This window comes from Tachypleus tridentatus, unplaced genomic scaffold (assembly GCF_004210375.1).
Source record: "Tachypleus tridentatus isolate NWPU-2018 unplaced genomic scaffold, ASM421037v1 Hic_cluster_1, whole genome shotgun sequence".
Lineage (NCBI taxonomy): Eukaryota > Metazoa > Arthropoda > Merostomata > Xiphosura > Limulidae > Tachypleus > Tachypleus tridentatus.
The window spans coordinates 9,691,576-9,707,758 of NW_027467777.1; the positions used below are offsets into that span (position 1 = coordinate 9,691,576).

At 30.7% G+C, this 16,183-nt stretch overlaps 1 protein-coding gene and 1 pseudogene across 2 annotated transcripts in view; one reads left to right on the forward strand and one right to left on the reverse strand.

Moving 5' to 3' along the window:
• Window positions 1–2,350: 2,350 nt before the first annotated feature.
• LOC143242016 (E3 SUMO-protein ligase ZBED1-like) lies at window positions 2,351–3,521 on the reverse strand. Its single transcript, XM_076485359.1, has 2 exons — window positions 2,646–3,521; window positions 2,351–2,558 (listed from the first exon to the last, which is right to left on the reverse strand). The coding sequence occupies exons 1-2, from the start codon at window positions 2,854–2,856 to the stop codon at window positions 2,356–2,358; spliced, it is 414 nt and encodes a 137-aa protein (XP_076341474.1). The 5' UTR covers window positions 2,857–3,521; the 3' UTR covers window positions 2,351–2,355.
• The window catches only part of LOC143242018 (disco-interacting protein 2-like), a 51,348-nt pseudogene continuing 38,019 nt past the window's right edge, over window positions 2,855–16,183 (forward strand). The window contains exons 1-13 of the transcript XR_013022384.1: window positions 2,855–2,875; window positions 3,362–3,429; window positions 3,769–3,832; window positions 4,225–4,348; window positions 4,669–4,760; window positions 5,349–5,459; window positions 6,691–6,814; window positions 7,748–7,851; window positions 8,570–8,672; window positions 9,051–9,115; window positions 10,603–10,696; window positions 14,537–14,656; window positions 15,016–15,130. The product of XR_013022384.1 is annotated as a disco-interacting protein 2-like (transcript). The remainder of the gene's footprint in view (window positions 2,876–3,361; window positions 3,430–3,768; window positions 3,833–4,224; window positions 4,349–4,668; window positions 4,761–5,348; window positions 5,460–6,690; window positions 6,815–7,747; window positions 7,852–8,569; window positions 8,673–9,050; window positions 9,116–10,602; window positions 10,697–14,536; window positions 14,657–15,015; window positions 15,131–16,183) is intronic.

The window sequence follows — 16,183 nt, forward strand, 5'->3', positions numbered from 1 at the left end:
TAACTAAGAAAAGTAGAATATTCCTATTTTCTTGTTCCATTATTTTGTTTAATTTGTTCAAAAATTCCTCAAATATAGCACTTTGTTACCCACACTTTATTTTTCGCTTTCCATTCCACAGGAAATTGATTCTTCTTTAAATTTTTGAAAAGGCACATATTTTCACTTTTATCCATTACCCATGGTAAACTTTCCCTAAACTTTAAAATTAGGGAAGATAGGATTTTTTTTTTCATGGGAATTATTTAAACAGTAGAATTTTGCACTTAAAAGACAAATATATTTTTAGAAATCATGAATCTAATTTAACTGTAAAAATAATGACAGCAGAAAAAAGAACCTAATATATTTAACCAATACTTACTGTAACAAAATGTCTGAGAATTTATTAATATTTAAACAAATTGTTATTTAAACAAGAATTTATTGATATTTAAAAAGATTAAATAAGAAATTAATATTTAATCAAGAATATTTTTTTCCACTACTCTGGTTCCAATCCTACTTGTTGATAGACGAGGTAGGTGAAAGATAGTTTTATGTTCTCGTTATGCAGGTCCCACCATAGAGAGGGCTTTTTATAAGGGAAATCTTAAAATAATGCTGCAAAATTTTGATATTTCTGGCTTGTATAGGTTTCTCCCCTATGCAGTTTCTTGTTCAGACAGGTTTTACTGTAATTTATAGTAGTGAAATTTATGCACGTTCATTTTCTTATTTGACATTTTTTGGTAACCAAAATGTGTTCATATTTGGCATACTAACATTGATAAAAATGAATGATGAAATTATTTACTCAAATATTTCTATTACTGCATAGTAAGAGCACTGTTTAGTTTGACCTTCATAAGCATTTCAAATGTTCATCACTAATTATTATTAGTCTTCACATAATCATTATTTAAATTAAGATTTTTAATGTATAATAATTAAGGCTTCTACGTTTACTAATTTCTGTAAACGTTTACACGTCACTCAATACACGAAACTATCCGTGTACACGGAATTGATGTTGGTGTTGTGTTCAGTGAATATATTGGCCACATTTGAAATATGAATAAAATGAAAATTAATTGCAGGTGTGTCACGTGTTTTGTTTTAACATTTTACCTCACTCTGTTACTGCCAATCTTATCGCGTCATTACATTATCTTATTTACGTTGCACCATACAAATGATAAAATATTATCGCTCTGAACTGTGTACTGAAAATGGGAAAAACCCAAGTACCAGGAGTGCTCATGCTCAGACACATACAGACAACGACAAAAACATGATGTCGGAAAATTGTTCTTATTTCCACACAAGTTTACAAAAACATCAATGCATTAATTGAAGTGAATATGAAAGGTACAATGTGCAGTAGAAAACATATATATGTTGGACTTTGGGCCCACTCCTACTCCAAGTCAGTGACTCCTCCAAGAGTAGGGAGAGCCGGAACATCACTGGAGTGTGCAACACTGACATCCATTGGCTCTTGCTTGATGGGACAGGGAGATTGGTAGCTGTATCGGGAGTTGAAGCCTCAAGTTTTACGGAGACATGATCCACACTCTTGGCATTGTTTTTGGCTTTTAATCGTTTGTTTAAAAAAAATCAATATGTCCACTGTGTCGGGACCAAGAGACGATCTCAATTTTGTAACAGTTCCTGGCATAAACATATAATAGAAACATTTAAGTATTTACAATAGAACATATTCTGATATGTCGGATAACGGTATATATCTATAATCATGATGAACCACATGTGTGATATAGTGTGAATGTTTTATAAAAGAAATAAAGAACTCACCACCAGCACAGGAAAATACCCCTCGGGACGGTACAGAGGTGCCTGGAATGGAGAGCAGCGTTGAGCCAGTTTAGACATCGTTGGATACGATGATTGTTCATTTCGCCACCAGGCAAACGGAGATTCTTTGCATGGGATTGGCGTTTGCTCCAGGTAGAGTTCTAATTCAGCCTCGGGGGAATCAGGAACAACAACAGAACAGTCTTGTTCGTAAAAATCACCCAACAAATAAGCCATGTCGTCTTGTGATAGTTTGCTGCCTGGTTTGGTACTTAAATTCACCTCGGCTGACTGATGTTGAGGAACAGACCTGTCAGCTGCTACTCCAGTGACTTGTGATTCAGACTGTGCCAGTTTTTGACAGTAACAAATGATTTCTCGGTGAACTACATCTCGCTGAGCTGGTGTCAAAAATGGCAATCCTTTGTATCGGGGATCCATGAAAGAACACATCATTCTAATGTTTTTGCACATGTCTTCAGTTTCTGTCTTGAAACGCCTTTTCAGATCTTGTGAGATTTCATCTTTGAAGTTTTTAACCACATTGGAATCTGAGTCTTATGTCTTTAAATGGATCTCCAACAGACTGTACACGATCGGCATCACCCCAGAGAGGGTTGGATATTGTTCTGAGCAAAGAACCCTTGTGGCTATGTATAAAGGCTGAAGAACTGGAACAATATCTTGAATGACCTCCCAGTCTTTATCAGTAATGTTAAGAACCTTTGCTTGAGAGTCCTTCACAACATTACTGTGCAAGACTGCATATACAGCAAGTCTCTGTTCTATAAGTCTGTCAAACACCTTGTACGTGCTATTTCACCGTGTTGCACAGTCTGTGATCAAACTATGGTACGGTAATCCCATCTGCTTTTGACGTTGGGTGAGCTCATTGGAAGCTAACACGGATTTTCGAAAAAAAGTTACTAGTTTTTTGGCGCTGCCAATAGCGTGGTTAATTGATCTGACTTTATCAAATGCAGATCTGATGTAGAGCTGTAGCGTGTGAGCGAAACATTTCACACTCAGCCAGCCAAGATTGTCGCAGCACAATGTCATGTTGCTGGCATTGTCTGTTGTGAGTGCCGTAATTTTGTTCAGTGGTATGTGAAATTCTGACGTGATTGACCTCAGTTCATTAGCCAGATTTTCTCCAGTATGTCTGTCTGTGACTTCTCCTGTGGTTAAAACAACATTGTCCAGTTCGAATCAAGATAGTGCCCCGTAACTGTTATGTACGCTTCAGTTGCCTGGCTTGTCCATAGATCAGACGTCATGTCAATACCCGTGCAGTGATTCAGGATATCATTGATGAGTAACTCTTTCTCAGTAGCAAATATTTTCTTCAGATGATTTGTGACCGTTTGTTTCGATGGTACAGTGTAACTGGGATTTAGTTCTCCACGAAACGCCCAGAAACTGGGTCCTTCACAGATTGATAACGGGCCTTGGGTCCACGGCACACAATAAAGCTAACTTTTGTGTGCAGCTATTCCACCTATCCTTTGATAATACAGGTGCTTTATATGTGTTGATTTTAGTTTGAACTTTTGTTTCTTCACAGTGGATTCACTTATGTTTATGCTTAAGGTGGTTTAGCATTGTTCCTGTTGAACCTCCAGAAAATGAAAGGTGAGTGAAACATAACTTACACTTCACTTTGTTGTTATTTTCACGTTCAAAATGGTCCCATACTTTTGAACGTTTGGCGGTAGCAGGCCTAGAACTAGCAGAATCCATTTTGTACCACTTCCGTTGGCTGGTTTGGGTGTGTGCGCATGGCAATTTTCACATTCATACCAGACAATAATTACAAGATCGTTTGCACGTGATTTGACCATGTTTACAGCTGCACGCGCGTACTGTCAGGGATCTTTACTGAAGTGTGTTTTGAGTGATGTTTGGGTAGAAGACAACAACACTTTGCATTTGCCATTTAGAAAACGATTTATGGCATAATTCTTTTTGCAGAAATATTTTGTACAATCTTATCCACCACTCGTTGCAGGTTATCCGAGGAGCCAATATGGCAAATGTTAGTAAATCGTAAAAAAACAGCGAAAACTGTCCGGGACTGTAGGGAAAATATTTTGTCACAAATGATAGCTACCGTATGTTTATTAATTAATGACGTTACCAACTGGCTCACACTTAGTGCAGGACCTAAGCGATTAAACGTTTTGTATTTTGTAATATCCTAAACGGATACACCACAAACTGTAACCTTCATCGTATACACGTGTAAACGTAGAAGCCTTAATAATAATGTAGATAGTTGAAAATATTTCTTTAAGTCATCAGTACTACTGGTTTATTACAGTCACCAGTAATAAGTCATATTGACGTTCTTTATTGCATTTGTGATACTTTCTGGTGTTCATCTTACAAACAAAACTTCATGTTTATAATCTGTCACTACAATTATAGGTACCTTCTGGTCTTCCCAAGAACTTAGAAGCAGGTATCCAGAGGTATGGGTCAGCTACTTTCAAAGCTCCAGTTGTTACTGTTTTAGATACAAATGGGAAAATTTCGAATCCTCTTACATATGGTAAGTACAGCTTAAAAGTTTCGTAACAACACTGTACTGGTTGCACTTTTCAAGCATTAATAAGAAAAGTCTAGGTGGCAACAGAGGAAAATTTTATAGTAACTTGGTTTACTGAGATATTATATTGTGAGGATTCGTGTGTTGTTCAAGTTAAAGAAAACTTTGGTATAAAAGCTATCCATATTTGTTTTTAATTTTAAAATATTTTATTAATGTCTGTTTAAGAAAAAATAACTGAATGGAAGCCTTTTTAATGTTTTTGTTTTGCAGTTGTTTAAGTTATATTTTTTACTCTTTCTTCTTTCTTTTTTTTTTACCAGGAAAATTGCTAAGTCGTACACACAAAATAGCATATAATATTTTGAACAAAGCAGGACCAAAAGGAGAGTTTGGAATCAAACCAGGAGATAGAGTATGTTCTTCCAGTCATTGTGATTAGTGAACATTTTTACATGCTGGTGCATGATATTTTGAATGCTTACTTTGGAATAATATATTAGAGTAACTTTTGAAAAGTATACATACACATTATTTCTGTTGAGATATTTGTGATATAAGTGTATATTTTTTACAAGTAGGGCATGTTGTTTGAAGAACAACCTAAAACATACTGTTCATGAATTTTCTTTAACACACACTCAAAATCATTTAATCACCTTAATGGGGAAAAAAAATTATGTCAGGAATATCTTGGATAAATTAACTTCATTTGAATAAACTTGTTTTAACAATAAACTGTATTGTATTCCTGCTTGTGTTTTGTATGTGATTTAGTCACACCAAATTAGGTTCTGAAAATGAAATATCCTAATTCAAGCCTACATCCATCATTAGTATACATGCATGTTGTATAGCTAAAGTTGTAGTTGATACTGTTTTTGACTAAACAATCATTATGATTTACATCAAACTGATATTTCATACAAGTCTTATTGTTTTTAAAAAATCATTTTTAATATTCAAACTGAATTTGAAAAGGAATGTATGTCCCAATCTACAGGTTGCACTTGTCTATCCTAACAATGACCCAGTTTCATTCATGTGTGCTTTCCATGGGTGCCTCACTGCAGGTGTAATTCCAGTGCCCATTGAAGTTCCTCTTACAAGAAGGGTAAATAATGATATTTTATTTTTATTCAAGCAGTAAAGTGCTAGACAGCTTTAATACTGTCACATACCTGTGGTTTTAACACAATTGTATTGAATGTTTAGATACTCATTCATCATAATGACTCCTAATATCAAGTACATTGTGATTAATAAGTGTTTTAGTATAGCAAGTATTTAAGAAAATACAGAGAATTCTATAAAAGTAAAAACAATTTATATATTTAGAAATTGAGAATTAATTTAAGGCCTCAACTTTCTTTTTTTTTAAACTGTACTCAATATATATGTAAAAAATTTTCTCAACCCAAACAAGTTGTTTTTACATGTATATTTTTTCTTTACAAGTGGGTTTTCTCGACATCACTGTACACTCAGTGGTGCACTAAGTTTCATCTGTGAGGTTGCATGTGGTAAACAATTCTTTGTGATTATATATTTTCACATTAGTTAACTATTGTGTAAGCTTAATGTTGCAATCATAATGAATGTACATGTGTTAATGATGTCTGTTTTTATTCAGTGATGTATAGATAGATTTAAAGAAATATATAAAAACTATAATGTTCAATTTTATTTTTTAATTTGAAATTGAGTTTTAGATAGTGTAAATCCAGAATGGTAGTTAATGATTGTATAGAAGGTTATTGACCTGTAGTATTTATGTTATGGATAATGCTGTCATATTATAAGTTCATAATGCTGAGAGGTGTGTTTCATGCAGTATCTGTATGCATAACAGAATTTTTTAAAGAATATTTTGAAGGTTATTATCCATGGACCACACAATGTACCATTTTGGTGTGCATTCTAAAGATGTTGAAGTTAATACATTTAAAAAAAATGGCAGAAAGAACGAAATTTAATTTGAATATTTGTGGATCTATGAAACCTTTTCATCAAATGATTGTCATTCTGCTGTAGATCATATGGAGAAATGAGCCTAGAAAAATATTTTCATATTTGCAATGCAGTTAATGACCAAGTTGTATTATCATAGACATTTAATGGTATACTTTCTTTGTGAAGTACAGTTAATTTTTTATGTATATGTATTGTTGTCTGTGTGCAAATTAAGAAGTTCCATATATTCCCAGATCGTAAATTAAATTTGGTTTATTTGCTGTGTAAATATTGAAATGTCTTGTTTTTTGGTATTTCATACTATGTTTATTGTTCTGAGACATTGTTTTGTTATGCATAAAATATTTGAACATAATTTGTCATTTCTTCAGGATGCAGATTCTCAACAGATAGGGTTCTTGTTAGGTAACTGTGGAGTGAGCTTTGCCTTAACTTCTGAAGCCTGCTATAAAGGACTGCCTAAGACTGCTACAGGAGAAATACATACATTCAAAGGTGATTTAGTGGAAATCTCATGAACCAAATTATTCAGTCAAAATTATTTCTTGTAAAGATGTATTAATAAATGAGTTACTGTTCATTTACATGCATATTACTCTGTTTGATAGATAAAATTTCACATCATAAATTAAATTTTATTTTAGTTTATATGAACTAGTTTATGTCAGTTTATGCTCCAATTAATTTTAATTTTCAACAGACATAACTTTGTACTGAATTATTAATTTGATGTGTATATTTGATAAGGGAGTTTGTCATAGACGTATGTTTTTGTAATTTAGAGAAATATTTGTTACTTTTGTTTCTGTTAAGGAAAATTGTTGTTAGTACACACATGCATATGTTGTATCTGTAATGGTTATTTTTTACCCCTTTGTAATAAGTCAAGATGAAAGTATGGTATGTGATATATTTATATTAGAATTGTTATTTTATGTCTTATTTACAGTTTCTTATAAAATTATCTTCCAAAGTGAAGATTATTGAGAATTTTATTAATTTTGAGTATTTTAATGGTATTTTAGATCACTAGAGTAATTAACCTTCCTTCCCTTAATCACTGTTGTAGTCAAATCTGTATTCAAGATGTAGAACAGTGTTTAGAATTCAGTTTACTTATACAGTCAAGTTAATTTGGAATATATTTCATCAATTTTTGTTAGAGATTTAACTGTTGTTTTTGTAATTCTTAAGATTTATATGTACTTCCACTAATGGTTTAATATGAATTTATATCAAGCTGTTAATTGCAAATGTATATGAACTCCTATTTATTGTTCTAGGTTTTAAAAATAGCTGATTGTACTAATACTACTTACACTGGAAGAGGTACCATATAGTTAAGAATAAATAAATTCAACCTGGGTGAACTAATTAAGATTTGATAAAAGTATGAATAGTATAATGATGCAATTTACTTATTGGAAGGGTGGCCAAGACTTTACTGGTTTATTACGGAACACCTAAGCAGACCTCCAAAAGACTGGATGCCTCCTCCTAGGTTAACAGAAGAAGCTGCTGCTTACATAGAGGTGTGTGGGTGGTTTTTCCTATAAGATAATATTTTGTGATTGAGATTTTAAGAATGAGAACTTTTTATAACACAGTTTGCTGACTTTAATTGTTTTTTTGGTCCAATCATTTATCTGTCGAATTTCTGATTGACAGTTAGCATCATATGTAGTTATGATTTTTACATTTTCTAGAAATGTGCTACTATATAGTTTGATGCAAAAAAGTAAAAGCTATTTTATCATTTTTTCTCCTTAAAAGGACTATTGCTATTTGTAAAATGTCTGTTGACTGTTATTTGCATAAAAGGATACACTTAGAAAGTGTCAGAGGTCTTAATTTTTGGGAGGTTTGGTTTTTGAAGTTTCTTCCACGAAGACAACATCTCAAAATTTTGGATAATTTAACATTGTTTTTACATATGCTTAAATCTAAAAAGGGATTTAAAAAGTTAAATAACAACATTAGCTTCACATTGTATACTTTATGTAATTTGTCTGTAATAGTTAGATTGTATTTAAAAGCTAGTGTGAATTGTTCTTATTTGTATATTAGCTATGGATAGAATATTTTTATGTTTTTCAGTTATGTACGAAGTTAAAATGTTTCTTTGTGCTAACAGCAGGAACTTGTGTTTTAGTTTTTGAAGTGAAAACGTCCATCTCAAGCAGTTTTATATAATTAAAAAATGTTACATATGTTTTAAATCTAGTTTTAGTTTATTTTTTTTTCTTCTAGTACACTATTGACAAAGATGGTTCAATGAAAGGTGTAACAATAACTAGGTCAGCTTTGACAAACCATTGTCGAGCTCTGACTGCAGCTTGTAATTATACTGAAGGTATGTGAACTAATAACACCTTTGTTAATATTATTTCTCTGATTCCTTAAAAGTACAGTATTTGCTTTTAAACTGAAAAGTAATTTATAGATGGTTTTCAAAGACTTTGTTCATTCTTTTTTATCTGTTTTGAATTTAACATCTTAAGGTTGTTTTTAGTAAGTGAATTTGATCTGTGTGTAGTGTTGTAAAATATAGAATACTGTTAATTTCACTGTTACAAATAAATGTAACAGAAATATCCAGAGAATAGTATTTTGTTACGGTGATGTGTATATTTGAAAGCTACCTTTAACTTTTAAGAATGTCTTCTTTTGCTTTTAGAATATTTGGTATTGTATTTGAAAAATGTTTTATTTTACATTATTATTATTATAGGAGAGGTGATGGTTTGTGTTTTAGACTTCAAAAGAGAGGTTGGGCTATGGCATAGCATTCATACTGTAAGTATTTTGATCTCTCTACTATTTTTGTGGATGTAGATTAGTTGTGGAAAAGAAAGTTCAGTAGAACCAGACTAATAGTTTCCATTGAATTATTTTAATTATATGTTTGTGTGTGTATGGATATATATATTGTTACCAAAGGTTGTTTCATTTTGTTAAATAATTTCTTATTTTGTTTCTTTTTTTTCTTTCGAGGATCATGCACTAAATTCAAATTTTGAAATAATCATATATTCACTTGGTATTTTCAAATGAGAATTCTTATTTTTATAACAAATGCTTGTTTTCTATAATAATGGTCAGCTGCATTGACTAATTTTGAAGACAAAAAATTTTTAAATTGTAGCCCATATAACACTAAAAGCTAATATAAAGTATGTTATATTTTTGTAAATAACTATTAATAACTCATTCAAGTCACAAAATTTGAAACATGCATGTGAAATACATTACATGAAATCCATAACACCTTTTGAAACATAAATTTCATTTTCTTGGTCAATTTATGATTTTAGTACAACAAAACTACCAAGAAATTTATATATTTATTAAGCTGTTGTGCATGTTTTGCATAATTGCTGATATACTTGTTGGCATGGGTACTTTTACAGTTATTAGACCTTATTAATACACATGTTAAACAAACCTGTCAAGAGAATAAATGAAAACTTGTATAAAGTATTACAGTTAAAACAGATAGAGAATATTTATCTGTGTTTTATACATAAAACCCATTTATGGTAAACCTAAAATAATGTATTAAATGTGTTAAAAAACACTGAGTTAACTTGCCTTTTTGGATGGGTGAAAACATGATGTTAATGTTGCTTGGTTATTTTATTAAATGCCAAGACAATTAAAATTACTTTAATAAAATAAATGAATCATCAGGGAAACTAATTAAGTTAATTTAATACATTTCTGTGGCTTACAAGTAAGAGAATACCATAACTAAATGACAGTGAAAACTCCTGTACCACCTACAAATGCATCCAGTCAACTTAGGTGTTATAGCAACTTTTAAATTATTGTTTTCATATATAAGCAACAAAAGAAATTCTACAACTGTATAAAAGATCTGACAGGGTATCAAAAATGACAATTAAGCTAGATTTTTTATTTCTATTTTTAATTATTTTATCAAAAGCAGTTGTTAATAAAACTTGAATCAAATGAACTTTTAAATCTCAGCATTTTAATTATAATTATTTAATTGTGGGCATAAAGTACAATTTTTAAAAAACCTGATCTTCATATTTTCTCTGGTGTGCTTTGGCAGGAAAGGGTTAAGTGTAGTACAGATATGATAGCACTTGTATGAAAATATTTTTAATAGGAATTGACAGTAATGAATACATTATTAGTAAGCACCATGGAGCAACAGGTCATGTTGCACCACTAGATTAATTCAGTTTTTTGAAAGTGCAAAAGATGCTTTTTTAGTAAAGATTTTATTTTAATATATGCATTATTTTATTTTGCAGAGTGTCTTCAATGGCATGCATGTAATCTTTATTCCATATTCACTTATGAAAATTAATCCAGCTTCATGGATGTTAATGATAACAAAATTCAAAGGTTGGTATATGAAGTTTAAAAAATTTTATGCTTCAGTCACATCTCTCAAATTAATTGCTTTAAAAACAGTGTTTCTTAAGTGTTAAAATTTTGGCCATTACGTTCAGTTAAAGAATATTAATGTAAATGTCACATGCCAACGTGTCAATTTGTAGCATCTGCTCTATGTTTTGTTTTTTACATTAAAAAAAATCATTAGTCCATAAAAGTTTAAGGAACTGCAGAAAGACTTTCTAAAGTTTATACAGCTTTTATAAATAAACTGTGTTGTTCTGATATTTCATATCTATATGAATTTGTAAAGTTGAAAAGATTCCCTGGTATTTGTTATAAATAAAATTAAAAATGCTTACCCTTATATTTTACTTTTAACATTTTTTTATGTTTCCCTACATTCTTATAGGACCTGGCATGGCCAAGCGCGTAAGGCGTGCGACTCGTAATCCGAGGGTCGCGAGTTCGAGCCCGCGTCGAGCTAAAACATGCTCGCCCTTCCAGCCGTGGGCGCATATAATGTGATGGTCAATCCCACTATTCGTTGGTAAAAGAGTAGCCCAAGAGTTGGCGGTGGGTGGTGATGACTAGCTGCCTTCCCTCTAGTCTTACACTGCTAAATTAGGGACGGCTAGCAGAGATAGCCCTTGAGTAGCTTTGTGCGAAATTCCAAAACAAACAAACATTCTTATAAGGCTTCTCTGTAAGTTTTATTTGACTTCAAGCAAAAAATACAAACAAGTTGAACTTTTTTGTATTGTTAATTAAAAGGATTCATGTATATGTAGTAAACTTTAAATCCATTTTATATTGGTATGTTTATGTATATATTACATTTCCTTTCAGTTATTTCTTTTGCCCATTCAAGCAGTTACATATGCTAGTAAGGACTAATGTAAATACATCCTAACACACCAGTCTTATTGGCAAAATGAAATGAGATATGATGAGTGAAAATTATTTAATTAAAATTAACTTCATGGAAAACATTTTCTATTAGACTGCAACATCATAACTGTAACTACAAAATGGATAAAGCAAGCTTTTTACAACTTCAAATCAAGACTTTAATATTGGCTGAAGTTATTCTTTTCTTTTAGCAATGTATCATCGAGCTGGAAGCCATATTGGCTTTTAAAGTTGAGATCATTAGCATGCGATTTCTTAAAGTATAAGCAGTTACATTTCATCATGATAGCAGAAGTTAAGAAAAACTGATTGTTTTAATCATTTTGCAACAGGCTTAGTATATAATATATTTGAATTTGTCTATACATTTGCATACATTAAGTATTTGCACTAACTTTTGATACATCATATGCACCTTCACAATATTTGGTGGACTTTTAGTAAAGATTAGGAGTATTTTGTATGCAAAATCTCAGATTTTTTAATGGAATATTTTTACTAAATATTTGTTTGTGAAAATAGAGTTTGTTTTGTCAGTAGTCTGAGTGCAAAGTGATTTCATGTTGTGATTAAAAAATCTATTCTTCATCCCCAAAATCTCAAATATTATTTGTATAACTTCTAAAACATCTTAAATATGTTTCAAATGTTTGTATTCAGTAAGACTTTATATTTTATGTACTCTAACTATGTGGAGTTTGTCGCTTAACCAACCTCATAACCATCATAAACAATTAGGAAGTAAATATAAATTATGCTTTTTTCATGACAAAATCACTACACATTTTAACAGAAAAATACAAAGGCTTAGTCTAAATAGGCTAAGTCTTATAATGCTATACATTAACAATATATATTTATTTTCTAATATATTAACTTTCCAGTCATGCCTACCTAACATTGCATAGCTTCCAGTCATGTGATGAATGTGCTCTTATGTCACCATGACCATATATATATTATTATTATTATTTAGAAATAAATTGTTAAATTAATTTTTCTTATAGTATAGAAAGTAAATCAAGAGGTAAAGCAAACAATTCTCTTTATGCTACATCCTTTGTTCTCAGTTGTTGCTAGACCTTGGTTGTTAAGCCTTTCAAGTTTTGCATATGGAGGATGTCAAATTTTTCTCTTAGGTTTTATATGTACAATTGAATAACCAAAAATCATAAATAACTACACTGATATCATAGAATCCTACTATAATTTATTAACCATAGTAACTAAGATGTATTTCAATTTATGAAAATATGAAACTTTGAGGAGACTAAGGACACAACCTACCTCTTTGTAAACTTGGATTAAATGAATTCTAAGATTACAATGATGGGGAGAAAGCCAATTTGGGGATATTCTAAGTTGTTGATAGGTTATTCACATGTCATACACTGTATGTAGTAAGAGTATAAAAGGAACTGTTTCAGAAAATGGAAAGAGGTGAAAGTGGTCACTGTATTTGATTGGTACATAAGCTATTTCTCAGCAAAATAGTTATGAGATTCTTATTCAGTCACAGCTTATCAGTATTAGTAATTTGAGTTCTTAATTTATACAAGTTATATGTTTGATATCTCAAACATGTAATTTTAAACTGCATTCAACGTATACCACAGGACTCACTAAAATCTATATTTAAATGTTTTTAATATTCACTTTTAAATTAAGAAATTAACTTTTATAATTCAAACTAATATTATATATTCTATAGATTGATTCCAAATTTATTGACAAATTTATAAAATAGTAATTCTGTAAAATTTTGAATGCAACAAATGCAGTGACATGGTTTTTGAACCCTGATCTGATGAAGAAGGGCTAAATGAATACATATACACTTGTATTGAAGCTATAAGGTCAAATTAACTATTTTTTTACAACTGATTGAACATTCCTCTGAGGATTTTGAGTGCTTTATGCTGAGATAAAAACAATACTTGAGAGCATGCTAAATCAATCATAATTTAAAGTATGTGTTTTTTATTTTTATACATAACGTTAACTAAGTAGTTGCTTTTTTCAATAAACATAAACCCTGAAGTATGTTTTTTAAATGTGTGAAAGAATGTCTATATGTCTTTAATTCAGTGGTTTAATTTTACTTTTCAGATGGGATGCATCAATCCATGCTTGATAGTTAAATATGCTATCTCCAAAATTTCTTCAATTTTTAATTTCAAGAATACCAAAACAAAATTATTAAAATAAGAAGTGTAAAAACTTGAAGATATTTGTTGTGGATTTCATTACAAGACAGTTTTCTTACAAGTAGGTTATAAAAGAAATTGTATGAGTAATTGTAAAACTGTAAATATTCATGTTGATATTGCTAATATGAACTGTTATAAAGATTGTAGTGTGTGAAAATTACATTTAATATCTTAATTTGTATGAAAAAATGTCCAGAAGAAATTATTTGATCATACAAAATCTGCCATTTATCACGCTTTTCGTAGGCTTTGATACATGGCGCCACCTCCTGAAAATAATACAAATAATACAAATAATTTTGTCAACTGTCTTTTTTTATGCCATAAGAACTCACATGGTCTGGTGCTTTGAATAGTTGACTTGCCATGTGTGTGATTAAATCCTCTCACCAAATATGCTCCCCCTTTCAGCTTTGGGGACTCTATAATTTTACAGTCAATCCCACTATTCATTGATAAAAGAGTAACCTAAGAGTTAGTGGTGAATGGTGTTGGTTAGCTGTCTTCTCTCTAGACTTACACTACTAAACAAGGAACGGCTGGCGCAGATAGCCGTAGTGTAGCTTTGTGCAAAATTAGAAAAAGAAACAAACTCTCACTTCAGTATGAAGAATGTGTTATTTTTTTATGCATGGTAAGATCACCCTCTGATAACATATTCTTTATGAGTGTTAAGAGTATATGTTGCCAAATATTAAATATTCCTATTCCTTCACTTCCTTTTTAGCTACTTCCGCTATATGTAAGTCTCGTGATTTACACTGGGGTTTACTAGCTTCAAAGGATCATAAGGATGTTAACCTGAGTTCTTTAAGGATGTTGCTTGTGGCTGATGGATCTAATCCATGTAAGTTGGATCACAAAAGTACAAATGTACCATAACATTATTTGTGGCTGATGGGTCTAATTCTTACAAGTGATATCGTAAGACTTTAATATCAGGTGTTTCTCGCAAATATTGTTCATAAGTTATGTATTTGAATATGTTAGACAGAAGAAAAGAATTTTAGTAATGGTGTTAAAGGATACTTGCTATTATTAAGTCATTTTTATACTCAACTTTGAATAGAAAAATGTTAATTTTAGTTTGAAGATCTAATCCACTTTTAAATTCCAATAGTACCTCATATCAGAAAATCTGTGGAAGGTTTACTTATATTTGGTTAATGTCAGTTTTCTGAAGTGAGTTCTTTAACTATCTTCCAGGGTCTTTGTCATCCTGTGATCAGTTTATGAGTGTCTTCCACAGTAGAGGGTTACGGCCTGATGCCATCTGCCCTTGTGCTGCTACAGGAGAATGTCTCACTGTAGCTGTCAGAAGGTAAAGCTTTTATTATGTAAACCTCTGTTTGTACAATGTACCATATATCTAAGTCAGAATTACAAAATTGCTTCTTCAACCATAATCACCAATTTACTCATTTGGAACCTGGAAGTTAAAAATGATTATTAATAAAATGAAAATAAAATATTTACCATATTTAAGTAATGATAAAAAAAAATTGAAAAAGTTAATAAATGAAAATACAAGTTAAATGTTTAACATCTTCAATATTGGCTCAGCTGAAGGAGTGATGTGTGACCTCAAATCTATCTTTATAGTTTCTATACTGTAACTTGTAACATTTTTTATGTATCTTTGCAAAATATCACAAGATTTCAATAAGCATTAAGAGTCTTATGTAAACAAAAGAATCAGAATTTTTAATGAAGTATTTTTACTAAATATTTTTCCTTGAATATGTGGAGTTAAAGGGTTGACTGCAAAGTGCAGAGTGATTTTTATTTTAACACTAAAATTTGTTTTATTCATCTGAAAATGTTTGCATTTTGTTTGTATAATCTGTAAAATCTCCTAAATAAATTTTGAAGTTTTTTTGTTTTGCTTTTTTCTGTAAATCATGGTTGGTCAATGTAACCAACCTTGTAATGACCAAAATAAAAAAAATTAAATAAATCGAAAGTATCTTTTATTTTTACAATGACTTCAGAGTGTAACATGAAGCTGTATTTGTTTATTCTTAATATCTTTAAATTCATAACAGTATACATCTATTGCTATTTAAAATTTATTGTTTTATTGGTTTTTTGAACTGTAGCTACTATTCCTACCGTACAAGTTGTAAATAACATGGGTAACATGCCAATGTATAGTTCACATTACCCTACTGAATTGCAGGAACTTGTTGGCTAGTTGCAAGTTTCTTGCAGATGTAATTCATGAAATTTTTTTTTCGTTATTTATTGTATCTAACCTAAGAAGATTCTATATTTACATATATATTCTTTATTTATTATTATATAAATTTTATATCAATATTATTATTACATGAACAACGAATACATGTAAAATACAAGAAATATAGTATTTATT